This window comes from Cataglyphis hispanica, chromosome 24 (genome assembly GCF_021464435.1).
Source record: "Cataglyphis hispanica isolate Lineage 1 chromosome 24, ULB_Chis1_1.0, whole genome shotgun sequence".
Taxonomy (NCBI): Eukaryota; Metazoa; Arthropoda; class Insecta; order Hymenoptera; family Formicidae; genus Cataglyphis; species Cataglyphis hispanica.
The window spans coordinates 1286806-1306378 of NC_065977.1; the positions used below are offsets into that span (position 1 = coordinate 1286806).

General features: G+C 35.9%; 1 protein-coding gene across 4 annotated transcripts in view; it reads left to right on the forward strand.

The window, feature by feature from the left end:
• The window catches only part of LOC126858240 (uncharacterized), a 211081-nt gene that overhangs the window by 77491 nt on the left and 114017 nt on the right, over positions 1-19573 (forward strand). Inside the window, exons 1-2 of one of the 4 annotated variants that reach the window (XM_050608405.1) lie at positions 11416-11702; positions 12455-13100. The exons of the other annotated variants lie outside the window; for them this stretch is intronic. Of the exons in view, the coding sequence (XP_050464362.1) occupies positions 11416-11702; positions 12455-13100 (933 nt within the window). Of the gene's footprint in view, positions 1-11415; positions 11703-12454; positions 13101-19573 lie in introns of those variants that run through there. 4 annotated transcript variants of the gene reach the window in all.

Consider the following 19573-nt stretch of genomic DNA (forward strand, 5'->3'; position numbering starts at 1 on the left):
TACGAGATATATTTGATGCTATTTTTACATCGTATAAATTTCTCTTACGAATGCATATATGGCCGATCGATGCACTCACAATATATATATACTCACAGTATATTAATGCGGAATTGTAGACTTATTGAAAAAGTTCCTTTTTCTTTAAAATTTACATTAGTCTTTTCAATGTTTATGATTGAAATATTTAGAATGTAAATAAAAAATTTATAAATTATAAAGCATTAATATATAAATTTTAATAATTGTCCAGGTAGGATGGAAAGAGAGAGCTAATTAAATTCATAAAATTATAGGAGATTTAATTTATGCTAACAATATGATAATGTGAGAAGCATGAGTGGATGAAATTCGCGATTATTTTGGCGGTCGAAAAATAGCGGGAATATTTCGCGTGCCGACCATTATTCGCGAGCTATTACTGTAATTTGTAATCCTCCCCTACATTAACCACTAACTTACTAATTGCATGACCAAGCCAATTAGGCTTTTTAAATGAGGGTTCATTTTTTTTTCTTTTTTTTGTATCTTTTATCTTTTTCGTGCCTAGCCGCGTAATGTTCAACGTAATGTTTATCATATATCTTTTTTACTACCCGAACTTAACCCCTACACATTTGAAAAAATTAAAGGGAAGAGAGGACAAATATCCGCAACGTAAAACTAAACCTGATTCATTATTTTATTATTATTATTATTATTTTAGTAAAAATTTTTAGAATCTTTTGTAGATGAATTAAAACAATTTTATATTATAACTTTGTAGATTTCTCGAGGATCTCTTTTTATTAAAATCAAACAAAATAAATTTGTATCGCGGACGAATAGTCTGATGTAATATTTGTTAGTGGCTTGGCAAAGTTTATTAGAGAAATGACAATCCGTCCGTATTAAAACATTTCGCTGGTGACACGAAAATTCTACACTTGCCATAAAACGAAAGGAAGGCGAGAAAGAAGCTCCTCGTGGTGTGTGTCTAAATCCTCGCCGGGCATTAGTGTCTTCCGTCGTCTTTCTTTTTCCGGTCTAATCCTAATGGTGTAGCAGCTTGCTCAACGCGATCACGTTCGTTGGGGGATCCTCTTTGCCGGAAGAGAGGTTTATAAATTCTCCGGGTCTTCTTCTCGCGATCACACATTTCCACTTTCCTCGACCAACCTCTCGTTCAATTTTATCTCCATATTGCTGCAACCAGAATCGAAAGCATGCGAAATATAATTTAGAATTATATTTATATCCATTTTTAATACATCGACAAAAAGACACTTTAACGCGATAGAAGATACATTAAAATGATGAAATATTTGTTTAAAATCTCATTTAATTATTGACGTAATTATGTTAGTGGACATTCATTTTTTCTTTCAAAACTCAAGAGTTTAGTGCTTTCTTCTAAGAATTTTTACAAGACGCTACATGATTCTAGAATTAAGTATTGCCGAATTTCTGGTAATCATTTGCGTTTCGTTTGAGGAAAGGTAGATTAATAAAAAAAAAAAAAAATTTTTAACTAAGCGTGACGATACTTTGCCGTTGATGGACATTGATGATTGGAAAAAAATTTCGTGATAGTGCGCAAACTGCGACTGCATTGCCGCGCAAACGAGCTTCGAATCATATTTACTCAACGTGAATCATGTGCGAGCGACTTGATTGCATTCAAAAACACGCGCATTTGTCTCGATGTTACGCGATTCACGTTCCATCCTCCAGTGTAATCTCCATCTCCCTCCCTCCCCCCCTTTTTTTAAGTTAAATTTACATTCGCAGAGTTGCAAATGTAAATTACAGTTCTAATTAGCAATTACAATCGGCGGTGACTCGCGGTATACAACTATATGCTAATTTCCTTAATTTCGTGTACGTTTATAAAGAGAAAAAAAAAATGCGACGAGATTATTTATATAATCAGCGTAAGAGACAACGCGCTTTATACTCAATTACATATCATTAACATAAGATTAATTCGCTTTGGTTTCGCAATTTTAATTGGAACGGTATACACTTTTTATTACGAGTGTTAATTCGCTTCTAAATGTGCAGCTAATAAATATTTTCTCAAATGATTTTTTTTTCTAATGAACCTTTTCAATCACTTTGAAAAGTCAGTCGTTGAATCGAGCTATTATTAATTTCTTATCAATTAGGGACGATTCGTATTAATGGTTCTGCGGTCGTGAGAGTTCCTTCGCGCGTTCAATATTCTCGGCGCATCTCTCGTGCTTCCGCCAGTATCGAGAATGCTGACTATTGCAATTGATGGTAACTGCAGCTTGGGAATTGCAGCGATAACAGTACTCGCGCAGTGACTAGAACTTGTTTCTTCCGAGGTGGAATCGTGCCGGCATTATCTTTTCCGTGATACACAAAGAACTTCATGTGTTCTATTTCAAGTTTACTTGTTTTCTTTACGAAATTTTATTTGTTCGACGACCGAAATCTTCCCTACGTAATCAATAAAAGTAACATAATATTTTTATTATTCAAATATTTTTAATATTATGTAGAAACAATTTGAAGTAATAACAAAATTTGTAAAAATGTGAATTATAGAAGCTTGAACAGTGCAAGGGAATGCCATTGTCATGATACAATAATTAATTAAATTGAAAGAAAAATATGGACAGAGTAATACTGTTGTAAATATAATGTATATTGCCCTGGCACGCCTACAAACATTGATTGAATCGAATCTTCTGCGAGTAACAGATAAAAATTCGACATGGCGTGTATGTAACGTGGGCAACAAACAATATACATATATTAATAAAACAAACTAAGCAAATATACGTGTCGTCGCTCTGATACTGTCGAAATGTCGGAAACGAAATGAGTGAAATTCTGAAGAAGTAACAGCTGGCCGACGTCGATTACATGCCGACACTTGTAACGAGGAATTACGGGAAAACGATGAAACGCAACGCTTCTACCGCAATGAAGCGATGGGGAAAGAAACTCGCGAGCGGAAAAATGGCTAAATTAACCGGCCGCGGGCAATTTGTTTTCAATTACGTGTACAGGTGCGTGAGAGGGACGAAGAATGACTAGGAGGACGAGCGAGAGGAGAGACCGAGATAGCCAGTTCAGGATTTTATGGATGCGTGGAGGCGCGAGCAGCCAACCGAAAGATATGATTTTCGGCTTGCCTTTGACGAAGCACCTTATCGCGGAATTTCTAAAGCCATTTGCGTAAAAGCATAAGGTCACTTCATTTTTCCGCATAGCCGGAAAACTATTATAATAACGAGATCGTCACGCGTGCCATTTATCGCTGTCAAATAGGTGAGCGTCGACTCTTTTTTTTTATTTTTTTTTTTATTATGATTGCATTTGTGCTTTAATATTAAATTAGAATTATTTATATTTCTCAGGAAAAGTAAGCTGGTCGTAATGTTTTTTTGTGGTTTTTTTTTTTGATGGTCTATAATTTAGTTTAGCTTGAAAACTAAAAGTTGAATGTTATGGTTTTTTGTTTAATCCGATACTTGTTGCAATCAATTTCCGGATACGCTTAAAATAACGTTTCATGAGGTCCATCAGTCCTCGTAAATGATGCATCTCGGAATTATGCGAGTTTGCGTAATTCGGCGTGATCGTCGCGACTTCCGAAAAATTAACGATATTTTGCGCGCGATAATTGCAATTTCGGCGTGTTGTATATTTCAAAGGTGTGGCGCGCGCCGTCGTTATTTCCGTTTGCACGATAACGACGGATACGTGCAATTAAAGCGATTTAAAGGGATTCAATTGCTTTCATTTCGCACGCAATGCCGCGCCGCAATGCGGACGAACGTTGGTTCCTAGGTTGGGTATAGCAATATCGTCCGCGTTGGCCGAATAAATTGAAACAACTGTTTTCCCAACGGCGAGTTAAACGTCGGCGAAATTAAAGAGCGTGTTACAACAAAACGCGCGCCGTAACACAACGATGGGAACAGCGGCGTCGGGTTTTACACGCTTTTATCGCCACATTTTTTTCAAGCCCCTTTTCATTATTCATTGTCGACACGTCCGATCGCTTGATGGATGTAGGGATCCGCAAAAATTTACAACATTCGGCAAATAGAATCAGTAAATAATATTGAACACGATGTATCCAAAAGATAGTTTATTATATTAAAAAAATCGTTAGCGATCCAATGTTGATATTATCAACATTGTCAAATGTTTTAAATATATTATTGAAAATTAAATTTAATTAAAAAATTTTTTATATAATTATACTATTTAATTTTGAATTAATTATAATTTAAATTTTTGCACAATTACAAGGTTTTAAAATTTTATAAATAAATCGACACAATTTATCAGAGACTACATTAAGATTGATCTTTTAAAGTAAGTGTGTCACGATCGTAATTTAGCGTCACTCTCTATCATAGCGAGTGTAAGGTTCGCTATCCAGGATCGTTCCCAGGAATCGAAAGAAAAAGTTCATGAATAGACACAAGACCAAGAAGACCGTTATCCGCGCAGTAGCAAAAGCTTCATCGCGTCAGACATTCATCTTGTTCTACTTACGATACTCGCAAAATAAGCGCATCGCGACGGGAATGACGGAGGGAGGGATTGTCACACCACGGTTTCTCGGGACAGAATTTCTTGACGTTAAACACTATTCCCATTCATCGCGTCTTCGTGAGGACGCATCGGGGATTTACACTTGACAAGCTATAAAAAGGTGGCGACAGGCGGATCGTGAGAGACGAGAGAAGATGTGAGCGGGATATTCAGCCGTATTTTTCACAGTGCTTGCGACCACCACAACTTTCCATCGGCTCTAACGCGAAAACAAATGTCCTTCACGTCCGCATGGTCGTCAGGTGCTCGAAGGGATGGGTCTCCTCAAATAGCTTTGCAAAAATTCTCCTAAAGGCTTTTTGCCCTTCCTTGCATCTTTCAAATCTCATCTAGAAATTTGTAATTTTCTTTTATGATTCGGAGCTCAGACATTTGTTTCTGACAAATCAACATTTTTAAAGAGGAGGCAAAATTTTGTAAGAAGCTTTTTTAAATAAAAATTATAAAAAGAATTTAATTTATAAATATTAATAGTTTTGTCTTACATGGCGCTATTTTCTAGGTATAGAATTAAGATAACTATTTTGATAAATAAAAATCACCCTTCTTTAATAAGATTGGTAATGTGTTGAGAAAAGTTTAATAATATTTTAAAACACATAAGACAGGCACTCTTGAGTGAAAAAATAGAATAATCGAGAATTGGAGATTTACTTTGGTCTTTATCAGATGCAGCATTTATCTAGCATTTTTCCTTTTCCTAGAATATTATGTTTGGGAAATATATAAAGGGAGAGAGAGAGAGAGAAAGAGAGATTCAAATTATGTGATTTTTCTCTATGTGGTTCGTTTCATGAAATTCTATGGAAATAATCTTCATTACGAACCGCGTGTTTCCTTTTCTCATTTCAATTGTATCTCGACGTGAGTGTTGCCTTTTGTGTTGCCACTTGTCTTGATAATATTTTATTTAAATAAAAGTAAGATTGAGTTAATAAGTGTGAAATATTTTGGATGAAAGAAAAAAAAATTACAGCAATAAAATTGTACAGAATTTTGGATATTTTGACTTTTAGACATATTGAATCATTTTATATGTTACTATTCTATAATAAGAGAAATAGAGAGAAGAGGACAGATCATAGTTATTATATTAATTGCGAGAAAATGAGATAGTTTGTATCTCAATAACGTAATATATACCATAGACCGCGTTGAATGCGCAATTAACTAATTATAAATTGGGATCGCAAGCGATAGGATATAATTATTTCACGTCGGAACATAAGCATTGCACGAACGAAGTGCGTATTATGAAGCTGTCAGAGATGAATGATAAATAAGAATCCTCGATATTCATTGCGAGTCCTCGCGTGTCGATCATAAACGTCGATCGCGAGTGACATTCTTTTTTTTGCGTGGATAAGCCGCCTGTCCATGGCACAAGTACATCGATCATATTTTGCAGACAATTAATGACTGGCGTGGAAAAAAAAAAAAGAATGGGTCAAACAAATCCGCCAAAATCGAAGCGCTATTGATATCGACTGCGAAGATGAAGCCTGCTGCCGATCGCAGGCTCCGCGTTTCATAATTTCGTTGACAATATTTCTGTCAGACTGGATGTCGTGCTCCACGTCTCTTTGACCTTATTTTATTTTTTAAACCATTAACCATCATTTTATCGATTATTATATATATATATCTAGTTTTATGCTATTGCGCTTTTTTCTTAGCTCCGTTTTCAGAAAGTTCTCTCTTATCTCTCTTCTCTCCTTCTGTTTTGTTTTCATTGTTATAATTATTATAAAAATTTAATTCACTTTGTACTTATTAGGGAATTTTTCATTGACATGAAACTTACTTTTTAAGTACGTTAACAATACTGAGATTATATATTTTTATTATTTTTACCTTTACATTATCGCATCGATTATAACAAACGTTGCATCAAGATTTTTCGCGTATTTCTGCCTTTATTCATCTCGCGGTACGAAATTACGATACGAGATCGCGATTGCAACTTCACGGAACACTTCCGCTTCTGTTAAATGCTGTTCTTTTATTTTTCTATAGATATCGTTCGGCTTTTACGAGCGTTTGCCGTTTCGAGAGTCTAGACATCGGTTTTACGATATCGAAATAATGCAACGTGCGCGCCGCTTCGTCCAATCTACGTACCCGCGTGCTCATGAACGGTGCATCTCGAGAGTGCATGTAAAAGTCGGTGGAATCGCGAGATCTTTTCTTCCTCCCTGCTTCATCTGCTTTTCTGCTGCCATCGCATGCACCGTAGAGAGCCGGTGTATTCATGGGGACATTAAATGGAAATCATGGTTTTACGCGCGAGCCGGCTACGAAGTACGTGAGGAGAGTCGAGTCACCCGATATACGCTCGTTTTCTGCTTATAAACCGCAATCGTTTTATAAATATTTAATGACGGCCATGCTTCACCGGTATTCTTTATCGCGGCGTATACTCGGTCTCCCTCCAACTGCCTTTGTAAATTTGACGTCTATTTTCTCATTCTGTCGTCCTTTATCTTTTATTTTTACTTGCTACATCGCCCGGAGGTAATTTTTCCCTTTTATCGACACTGCACTCGATACTTCATCATAATACGTTTTATAGATACCATGATATTGGAAAATTGCCTTTGGAGCATTTAATGACACAGTATATATTCTACACGATTATTTACGTTTCATACGGGAAACATGTGACGCGATGCAGACATTAATTGCAGAAAGAGAAAACAATTTCTTTTAATTGTTTTTTTTTATTAAAATTATATTTTATTAATTATATTATATTTATATTAAAATTAAAAAAAAAGTGTTTTAATAAATTATATTTTCAAAGATACATTTCACTTGATAATATATCCGTACCCACTTATGACATGCGTATTTCATTTTTATTACGACATAAAAGTGATTCTGTTTAAATATCGATCGATGTTATTAATTAACTTATATTTTCCGATATACTACCGCTAACGTGTAATTTAATTGGTGCGGGTTATCGGTATCGCTCGGCACTTTGAATTTTTTTTTTCACCTGCGCTAGTATCTTTTTTTTTCGTATTTGGTTGAACGAGATCGGGATACGCCGATCGCGAACGTAACGAAATTTCCACCGAACGTGGCTATTTGCATACGGTGTGCGGGCGCGCGGAAATTCCGCGATGCTGCGCGGATATTTTCATATCGGTAATGTTGCACGCGTGCGATCGTGGTTCTGCAATATTAAATTCCGTGTTTACACTGTGCGCCCACTGCTCGCGTTATTCCGCATCGTAATGACGGCTCATCGCTCGTTTCGCGCCCATTCGAAGAAAGGAAAATGTTTTCTCTTGCCCTTTTCCACCGATCCGCGCTATTCGCTCGCGCTTCGTCGACCATTTCATCGACTTCTTAAGACGTTCGTTTATTTATGCGTCCGCCTCTTTGCAAGCATGTTGCGTACCGCACATCGAGTCGTCCTACGCTGGAATATTCTATAAATATTTAAACTCTTATTCTCTTGTTCCTATCTCGCCTACTCGTGGTGCTTAATTTTTTTTTCTTCCTATTTTTTACCGATTCACGAAATTGCAATCGCGCAAATGGAATTTAAGAATATTTTTATGAAAATGTAAAACAATCTTCTCTCCTTGCAATTTCCTCAAATTTCAAATAATTTTTTTTTTTAATAGAGAAAAATAAAGATGTACATTTAGTTATATATTTAGTTATCTGCCAGTTGTTTTAAATGTTAGGGAAAGAGATATTTTTTATTAATATCAGTACATTCATGAATAATTTTTTTTTGTGAACATTACTTGCATCATATATTGCTTTAAAATATTTTGAATATGTGATTCTTCATTTATTATTAGGTTTACATAAATATTCTATAGAATCTAAATCAGAATTTTTCTTGGATCAATCTCAAACAAAAAAAGGACTTTGATTATTGAATCTATCAAAATGATACATCTATTTAAAAAAATAAAATTATAAGATATATATCTTATAATTTTATTTTATATATTTTATATATTTTATATATTTTTTATATATTTTATATATTTTTATATATTTTATATATATTTTATATATATATATATATATATATATATATATATATATATTAAAAATATATTTTGGTTAATATTTATAAACTTTATATATAAATCCGAAATAATTCGCTCCAGATATTCAAGCTTTAAAAGAATGTCTTTTACGTGTGAAGAATTAAAATCAATTTCTTAAAATAAATTTCTCTATGTTTAATTTGACTAATTTTATAATCAATTAAGGGATGCTGTGCTAAATTGAGACATGCTGTCGCGAAACCTTATTTATCTCGGTCTCGCGAGAGATTCTCGTCTCTCGTTACATTTTCAAATATCAAAATTGCGAATCGTGAAACGCGCTCTTAACGAAGACGCGAAGGAAAATTCGTGTTGGGAGACCTCGCATCAAAGCTGCGGCTGTTCCGCATTCGTCGAGGATTTTCGCGAGTATATTCGTTAAAGGGCGCCTTGCAAAGGACTTATATCACGAACGATTTTTGCACACATTCGACACGCTACGTGAATGGAAAGATTAAATAAAATAGATCGCCTCTCCGCCTCGCTTCGAGGCTGCGACAAATTTTATCGCAAGGTTGTATCGGAAATTTCATTATCTCAAAATATCACGAATATATCTCATCGTACATTTGATGAAATTTTATTATCTCTCGGCAAACTGAAAATGTGGCTTTACAATTAAGAATTTTTGAGAAGGCAGGGAGAGTTCTAATCGTAGTAGAGAGAGATTTTTTTAAATACATTTTTTGTTGCATTTTTTTGCATACTTGTCTTGGAAAGCAATATGTGTTTTATACAATCAATATGCGTGATCTGCAATTTCATAATTTGCTAATTATTATTTCATCTCGTGTATACTGGCAATTCTGGGAAAACATATCAAGTTTAATTCAGAGAGTTATATCAGCATATTTAAAGGGTAAACAAGATACTAATTTGATGGCGCAAATATTACGCTGCCGCTGCAATATCCTTGAAGTAAAATCAGAACGCGATTTGCTTATCATTAATTGGCAATATTATATCAGAGAAGAGGAAAAACAATAGTTTTTCAATTCTGAGATTTAAATGCACAATAATATATTATTGAAAACCGTCGCGTGTTTGCTGTGTTTCATCCAAAATTTTTTAGAAATAACATTCGGATGTGAAATTCATGAATTTAATTTCGTCTTCTAAACTGTTTTGACCATTACACACGAACATTCGCGAAGCAGACAGGCCCCGAACTCTCGTTAGACGCGGGGATGTCCAGGCTAGCTACCACCATATGTTTTTGCCGACATTTCGACAGCATATCGCTCGTAAATCTCCGTCGGAGACAGCCGACACGAACAGGACAGATCGGACCCGGTGAAAAGGGTCTCGACGATTGTGATAAATCATCTGGTTTGCCGTGCCTCGGTCAATTACAAAAGCCGCGTCGCTAAATAACGAATTACGCGGCTTTCAATTTGTCTGTATTTACGGTATAATGGCCGAATCCATCTCGAATCTTCGGAAGGCCTTTGTATACTGGATGTTCTCGGACATCGCATATGTAGATAGCCGCGTCCGGATCGATCCGACTTTATTCCCACTTTTGCATTAGTCTTCATTAATGTCGGGCCGTGCACAAGACATATCCTGACGAATAAACCGAAAAAAAAAAAAATGAGTACGGAGGCTATGATTGACAGAAAGGACGCGGTATCGAATTTCGACTTTGCTACATTGCGATCAGGATGTTATTTTTCATCAATGTATTTATTTATATAATATATATTATGTTGACATTGCACAAAATACAAATATTATGCACATATATGCATATATATCTGATTTATAATGCCGCGAAATAACTTTGTTATATATAATTAAATATAATTAAAAATATAATGAATTATTATATTCGTAATCAGATTTAATAAGAATCAATTTTATAAATGTATTATTAAAATAAAAGTTGCAATATGTGAGATACATATAAACTGCGTATTGCGGATGATTGTATTTGACTAGAAATTTTTATAAATTTTTATAAACATTAAATGTTTTTAGGATAATATTATGAACATTAGAACGAATGGTTACATTTGCGTAGCACGTAGCGAGCCAAATGAAATATGATTGTAATTGATGCGCCAGATGCAGTTACGGGAAATTGGTGATGAGTTTGCACTCAGTTTGGCAAACTGAGTGCAGTAATGTTAGAAGGGAAATATTGGGCATCGTATCATGTGTTTATGCGAAATTTTATATCATCGAAATTCAGATATAATTTCTCTCTTTCTAATATCTCTTCGTATAAATATATACGAGTAGTTAATCCCAACATTCTTTTCCTGCCATTTTTCCGCTTTCCTTCACGAATTATCCTACAAAAGGTCTGCAACGACGTGAAATTACTCTGTCTGCGAGCTACAATGGAGCGAAATCAATTTTCAGTGTCTCGAATCTCCTCGACAAATTATTACTCGCCTCCAATTTGAAGAAGACACACACTGAAGTATCGTATCGACCGTTACCACTCAACTCAAATTAATTCCAGCGATTAGCAAGCAAAGAAACACTTGTAAACGCACAAAAATAGCAGGAGGGATGAAGGGTCGGCCTTGAAGAGTACCCTGGGCCTGCCAGGGCCTGTCGCAAGAAGCGAACAAGTGGAACCGCCTGGAAGGGTCGTCACCCCCTCTTAAAAAAAGGGGTCGAGGCCTGGCACCAGATCAAAAGCTCGGTCACAATAGGTTGCCTGCAAAGTTCTGGTTCCAGGGGGTCGGAGGCGGAGGAGGAGGGTGGTGGCGTCGAGGGCAGCGACGGGGGAGGCGGCACGAGTATGTGCTGCGTCCTTCAGGGTGCCGAGAGAGTGTTTCCCTCCGCCGGGAACGGGGGGAAACACGGGACGGGTACGGGGAGCGGCAAGGGCGCCGGTGGCACCCCCGTGGGCGCCCAAGATCTACCCCTCGAATCGCTCTGGGCGGCCGGCCTGGACGAGGGGATGGGCTTTCCGCAGAGGTGCTCCTACGCGAATCAACACACTACCCTCGTCGCGACCTCTGCTACGAACCACACCACCCCCGCGAACCCCGATGAGCTCTGGAGAGAGAGGAACCTCCCTCATAGGTATATACAGTTATGCATGTGATTGATCGATGACTTTTAAACAAATTTTGTGAGATTCTTTAACGAGAAGAGAAAAAAGGTAGCATTAAAAATAAATCTTTGTATCTTATATATATATATATATATATTCTGAATAATTGATAATTTGTATTAATAATTTTTGAAACTCGATCAATTTTATGAGTCACTGTACCTGTCAATAAAAAGTTCCTTGTTTAAGTCGCTATAATCCTTTATTATTGTTTAAATGTTTAATCTCTGTTGCTGACAGAAAATTTTAAAAAATTTTTCCTTTCGAAGAAACTTTGCGAAAGTTTGCGATTATACAAGATTATACAAGTTTAGAACTAATATTTATAGGAATTTATTTTCTTTCTTGATCTTTTCAAAGAAATATCTAAGGAAAAACAAAATTACTCTGCTGTTTATTTTTTTGAGTCTTCAGAAATTATCTAGATTAGCATGAAATGTTTAGCCCTTTCGTACGAATTAATTTGTATTTACTTTTTCTTTGCATTTTTCTTCTAACAAAAATTTAATTTCCGATTCAACTACAAATTCGAATTAAACTTGTCAGAGATATTTAATTATTAGATTTTTCGTTATCAGGACATTCTTTTATTTTGCTTTAAAAACGCAGAAATAAAGATAGCGAGCGTACTGTAACCGACCTCGAAGATGCAAACATTTTTCCCTCCTCTCTCACTATCCGCCGTAACATACGGCGACTATAGAAAGACTCGCTCGCACAGAACGCCCACGACCTCCACGGGGATCGGTTCCTCGATCACGGATGAGATATGGACGTCGGCAAACGAGCGGCGCTTCTGCCGCACGTCGACCACCTCGACCGGCATCGGCTCGTCCTTGAATCTACACGAGAACAATCGCTCGCTGGAGTCGCGCGACGGCGACTTCTACTCCACGGACATCGAGGATTCCAAGGACACATCCTATCGAAGATATTATCCGACCACACCGACCACGTCCGGTCTGGGTTCGTCTTCGGACCGGCAATCCGTAGAGACGCAGTGCGGCTCCCGGGATCTGCCGGATCATCTCTGGGCGGCCGCGATGGAGGACGGTTTCTCGCGCTTCAACGCCATGAAGTCCCTGCAGACGATCACGCGTCAACCCCGTCCGAATCACGATTGGGTGAAGACGGAACGGATCTCCCGATTCACCAAGCATCGCACGATCAGCCAGTCACCGCAACGCGAACAAGAGATCTGGACGTCCAAGCTGAATGAGAGCGCCGTGGTCTCCGGTTACGCCACGCAAAGGAATCCGCACAAGTGTCACCATCAGGCACGCAGAAGCTTCTCCACGTCGATCGTCGCCGATCTCGCCATCACGCCGGACGGGTCTCAGCAGAGCCTCGGCAGCGGCGAGTTTCTGGTGAGTCTTGATGTCTTTTCGGTGTCGTGTCCTGTGGTAGTCTCTTAATGCATTCTTTCTTACAATTATAATATTTAATATACATATATTTAAATTTAAAGAAATTAAAATATGCGAGAAATTAAAATTATGATGTTACGTTTTATTTCTAACAAGCAAATAACACGTGTTGTTATAAACAAAACAAAAAATACACTTTTTTTATTAAAAATATAATGACGTTTGTAAAGCATAGCCGCGAGCTACGGCATTTTTTTTTTTTTTGAAAGAACGAGAAACATTCTTTTGCATTCCATGAATAGCTTAGGTTATTAAATTTGCATTACTATTATTATTGTTACAATTGCGCTGCAAAACGTTTACGCGTCATGTTTTTTTTTTTTCTTTTTTCACAAGAATGACTTTGCGCTTTGTCCTGCCTGATGATCTTTTCGCAGTGGATTATAAAAATACGTTATTAATAGAGGACGCACAAAATTACAATCTATTTAATTCCTCGGTATGCGTTCTTTAATCTTGATTATTGTAATGAATGCGAGCAAATACTGATTTGACCGAAGAAAGGGGCGATCGACATACAACAATTCAACCCTTTCTCCTTGTTTGCATTATATAAAGGAATTTAAGCTATTGACTTAACGCGTCGAGCTTTGGATTATCTTGCGGCGAAGTCGCGGAGACCCGTCGCGAAGTTTATTCGTCCTTTTCTTTTTATCACGATGAAGTCTTTGAGAAGAGGCTTTGACGCGAACTCCCGGGACTGTAAACTAAATTTATCGCCGCCTTGTGGTTTGTGTACACTTTAAGGCGGATTACCGACTTTCTCCTCTCTTGACCTATCCTCCCGGAAATTGTCCGCGATAATTGAATATATATATCACGATGCGAGTCACAGAGAGCGAGATACTATCCTCGAAATTGCAGCGAAACAATGTTGACAATGATATTGCATCTTCTAAACAAAATCTTTTAAATAAGATAAGACATTATGATATACCTATTAGTTTTTACAATTATTAGTATTAAATAATATTATACATTGTATTTTTATCAAAAATTTTAAGATAAAATTGAGATAATAAAAAAAATTACTATTTTAATAAAAAACATTTGACTATTTATTATTTTTTAATAATCTTTTTTCTTTAATGTTTACAATGAGATTTTTTCAAAGATGTTTAATCTAAAATATGATAAATGAATGCTAAAGATTAATAAAAAAGGTTTATGCAACTTAACAATTAATTAGTTTGCAATATGATATAAAAATAATATTTTATTATAACGTTTCATCAATTTATTAATATTGTTCGCAAAATCAACACACGCTACATTGTTGGCATCTTTCCAGTTTGTATAAATAAAATCCACGTTCGCTAAATATAAACAAAACACGAAAGCGCCGCGTTCGCTCGTGCGACAAGTAACAAAGTTGACAGAAATTATTAAAACAGCGCAAGCGTTGCTTGTGCAGAAAGTTGAAGCATGAATCTCGGGAAATCGCCAGAGGATAGATGAAAAAAATTTCAAGTCCCGCTTTTTGCGGGTATTTATATACGTCAAAAAGTTTACGGAGTATAGTTTTTATATAAATATAAATATATATAAACATATTTTTAATTTATTGAATTGAAACACGATTTGAGGAATAATTTCTCAATGATTAATTAATGCTCTATTATAAAGTTTAATTTAAATTTCTATGAAATCTCTATTAAATTTCTTATAGCAACATAAGTGTTAAAAATAATATAATATATCTTAGCTATAAAATTACATTGTATAATCTTCTTTATTACTGATAATATTACACATAAAATAATTTTTAGCCAAAATAGAGGAAAAATAGAGGAAAATTAGATTCTCGGTATCTCTTGGAAAAAGTATCCTATTGCGTCTTAATTTTCCTTCATACATCGCTAATACTTTACTCGCTGTTTTAACAGCTACGTGGATTATTTATCAATAAAATTATCAATAAAACATTTTATAGCAACATTTTAACAATTTTGTAAATGTGCACTTTCTATGCTTATAATTAGTGCGATGGTTAAATAATTATAACTTGTAAATTTGTTATACGTACATATGAGGTATTTCATGTAATCATTATTCATTTCGACGCGAAAAAATAACTATTGCCTCATCACGGTACCTTAACAAAATGTCATGCGACAAAGTGACAAGTCGGATGTTCATCGCGCGTAATAAAAAACAACAACGCCCGTCAAGCTGGCTGGATGTTTACTGTATCGCGTATGTACATACATCATTAAAAACAAAACGACCTGCCCTGAAATCCGTCCGGAAAACGACGAGATGCGGGACATAAAAGTGCCATTCCACTTCGGGATATTAGAGTCGGATATTGCGGTATATATATATATTTTCTTTTTATCGTGATCCATAATCTTTTTTAAAAATGAAGGGGTTTTATCATCCGCGTGTCACGTGACTTGCGGCCGTTTCCCTTCACCGAATAATTCCTACGTCGGGGGATGCATCATTAATTTCCTCGCTCCAGAAAGTAGCGCTGCTAAGTTGGTGCACGGTAATTGATTCGGATAACGGAATTTGTTATAGCCGCTAACCCTTGGCTTTGAAAATTGAAAAGTTTTATATCTTAAAGAATAAAATATTACATATATGTACAAAGAGAGAGGGAGAGAGAGAGAGAGAGAGAGAGAGAGAGAGAGTGAAATGAAAAGAGAATGAGAGAACTTTCTTTATGAAAAATATCATTTTGATTTGTCGTAAAAATACATCTAAAACTAAACATAATATTATAAGTATTATAAATATCGTTGTTTCAAAAATAATCATAAGTTTAATTAAATACAATTTATATGCTATCGGCTGTAAAATTAATTAAACTTATATAAACATTAAACAAGTAAACATATATAGTATAAGAAAAAATTTACAAGTATATGCGCGCACTTATTATTGGATTTTTTAAACCCCTTTTGCATAAAAATTTTATTTTTTTCTCTCTCTCTCTCTCTCTCTCTCTCTCTCCCTCTGTCTCTATCTGTGTCTCGATACTCTTTGAGTCACTCTCCATAATTAGTTGTCTTTCGGTGTGTCATCTTGGAATTTTGCCTCTCGCAAATAAACGCAAAGCAACTTGTCTATATTTACACACGAGAAGGAGGAAGAGCAGAGAGTTGGTCGTGCGATTTCCACGTGTAATTCTTGGCAACTAGCAAGAAGGACAATTCAATTAAAATCAACAGAGTCTTTTGCACACAACTCGATACCATTCCGGATTGCTAACTTCTTTCACTTAAATGTTTTTATCTTTTTTCTTTTTTTTCTTTTTTTTCCGTGACGGAAACTCCGCAACGCGACGGTTTTTAAGCGGCATCTTTCGACGCGTAATTGATCGTGGTCGACGGGCCATTAAATGTTCAGAAAGTTCCTTTTTGCACCTATCATACAGACATTTTGATTACAGTACGGAAATGAAAAAAATTTCAAAACATGGAAACTTAAAATTAATTTAAATTTGCGTTTTCCTAAGTTCTCTTGAATCAATGAGAATATCTATTTATTATATCTAAATGTCATTTATTGAATCTTTTCAATATTTAATTTTTTTCAACATTACATAGATTGTAGTAATTATGATATTGAGAATCACGAGGAAAAGCTACAAGGGATGATTAAGAAGGATAGTTCTGCGAAACAATTTAACATGGCATTGTCACTTTGCAATTGAGTCGAAATTTTCCCTCGTTTATGCCGTCTTCTATCTTTGTCGGCGCTCAAAGGCACGAGTAAAACGAAGATTCAGAGCTCGCAATATAATTTGCAATACACGAGGCGCTTATAGTCATCGCGCAAATCGCACGCGCGTTTCTCCCTTGGTGCTCGAGCGCACAAGACGATCCAATTAAACTCCGCCGTGAGTTAGCGGAGATGATCCCTTAATCGGCGATATACATGTGTCAAGTGCAGAGAGCACGAAGAGCGCCGACTGACGAAATGGCATAAATCGATTCCAGTGCCAGTGCCACACGAAAGTCGAGAGACGTCGCTCGCTCGCTCGCTCATTCGCAGTCGCAAGGCGACTTTGATGAGGTCCGCGCGTAATTATCCGCCGATTAATGGACGGCATACTACTGACAGGGTAATCCCAAGCGGGGATTTACTCCCGTAATTACATTCGCTACTTCGATGGCTTAATGAGGAATATACGTATGTATTTGTGACTTGATCCGAGCTCGAACACATCTTTCGCGTATAAGGCGCGATTTATGATTCGGCAAAGCGACATTATCGAAAGCTGACATCATTGTTTTTCTTTTTTTGCTCGGAGAAAAAAATTCTTTTCTTTTAGATAGAATAACTCGTATAAATGTAGAATATATACATATGTCTCGACAAACGATAGGAAAAGTTAACGAGACGTATTTAATTCGCATTAAATCGCAAAAAGGGAATTTTCTATATTTTTCTTATATGTAGATATCACGTATGATATATGAATACTAAGAGTTCAATAATTTTAAAAATTTCTAAACAATTAAAATTTTATTATACGAAGGACAAATGAGTCTTTAATTTTTCGGCAACATTTATTATGCTATTAATTATATAAATAATTATATTAATAGTTCTCTTAAAATAATACATTTTATTAATTGGAGTTTATTCATAATTTTAATTTTTATTAGTATATTTTTTATTTATGAGAGGTTTTCATTTTCGGAATAAATTATGATAAGACAATGTTATTTATCTTAGAAAAATTATTTCAAACAATAGCTTGACAAGCAAAGTCCAGAATTAAGCGTTCGAATTAAGTCGTTCAATCGCTGGAAGCTATCCTTCTTTGCAAACTCCAGAGAGGGATTTTAATAGGAATCGATTCAACTATGTCAACGACGGTATATTGATAGCGTTATCGCTACAAAGCTAGTGAAATTTTTTTTGCTGTAGCTCATTTAAACGATAGAATTTAATATTCTCACAATTTACTAAATTCTACATTATTGTGAATTATATTTATTAACAATGTCTAAACGTGATATCTAATATGAACAATATCTAATACTTTCCCATATGTCAAAAACATCTGGCGATTCGAGAATTTGCGCGCGTTCGTCGTTATCGAAAAAAGATCCTTAACTGCGTGACTCTAAACATCGTCGCGATAAAACTGCGAATGAACAATCCGCCAACATTCGCCGTAAAAGATACTTACTCCTTTCCTGCAATAATTCTGCGAAATTCTCGGAAATGGCCTGTATATAATTTTAATCTTTCGTATTTGTTTCGTCGGATAAATCTAATTTATTATCCTTCCAGATTTTTCCGAGCTGTTAGATAAACTGTTCATAAAACGCAAAAGACCATAGAGCGTTTTTTTTCCCGAACTAATTATTTATATTAAAAAACTGTTTTCTCGAGAAATTTATTTATCTTTCGAAAATCTTAAAAAATAAATATTTGTATCATTGCTAAGTTTGATCTTATTGCATATAATCTTTCACAATAATTTACAATATAATTATGAAACGGAAATAATGTTTTTCCGCGATGGTTTAGCTTTCAGCTTAATACACAATGTCAAATCGTTCTTTGTTACAAACTTCACGAGTGAAAAATTCGCGCATTTCACAAGAAAATCGCGCACGTGCTTCGCGCGTCTCAGTTCTCGCCGACGATCTGTTATCCCGTCGATATTCTGATAAATAATTCCAAACGAAATCGATTTCTCGGGAGAAGAGATCTCTGCCGAACGAGATCGCTCGATCGTGGCGGCCGAACGAACGGCGATGACCTAATTAAGTTCATTGTTAATGCACGTCGCGTGCGAACTCGTAAACGCGCACGTGCGTTATTTTCCTCCTGGAATGCGTTTGATTAAAATCCATTCATCACGGAAATCGCGTTCCATTTCTGGCTTTTGTAACGGCGGAAACACACGACGGCGACGACGCTTACGACGGATTTTAGCTTCGCTATTCCACGTCCATCCTAACGTCCATCTCTCTCTCTCTCTCTCTCTCTCTCTCTCTCTCTCTCTCTTTCTCCGTCTGTTTCTTAACATTGTTTTACTATCTCGAAGCGGAAAGCGACGATAAGGCTTGAATTAATAATCGCCTCATCTTCTCCCGATCTTCGTTCTGTTTCCTTCCGTCGCTGCATTATGCAGCATTTGCTGACATTATATTGCATAATGGAGTGTTGCGAGTTGCGGCTGTTTGTTTACAAGCGTCGTCGTCGTTGTTTACGCTATTCTTTTTTAAAGTCTGCCGCGAATGAGAACAAATGATTCTTTTCTTACTAAAAAAGAAGTAGAAGCTTAGATTTTTCTGATAGTCATTAAGTGCACGCGGCAAGTATATGGATTTATCTGTGCTCAGTCATCTTCATTCTCCGTTCATTTTTTTTATTTAACGAAAGAGAATTTAATTTATCTAAAGATGAATTAAAGTAATAAAATTAGTAATTAGAAAGAAAAA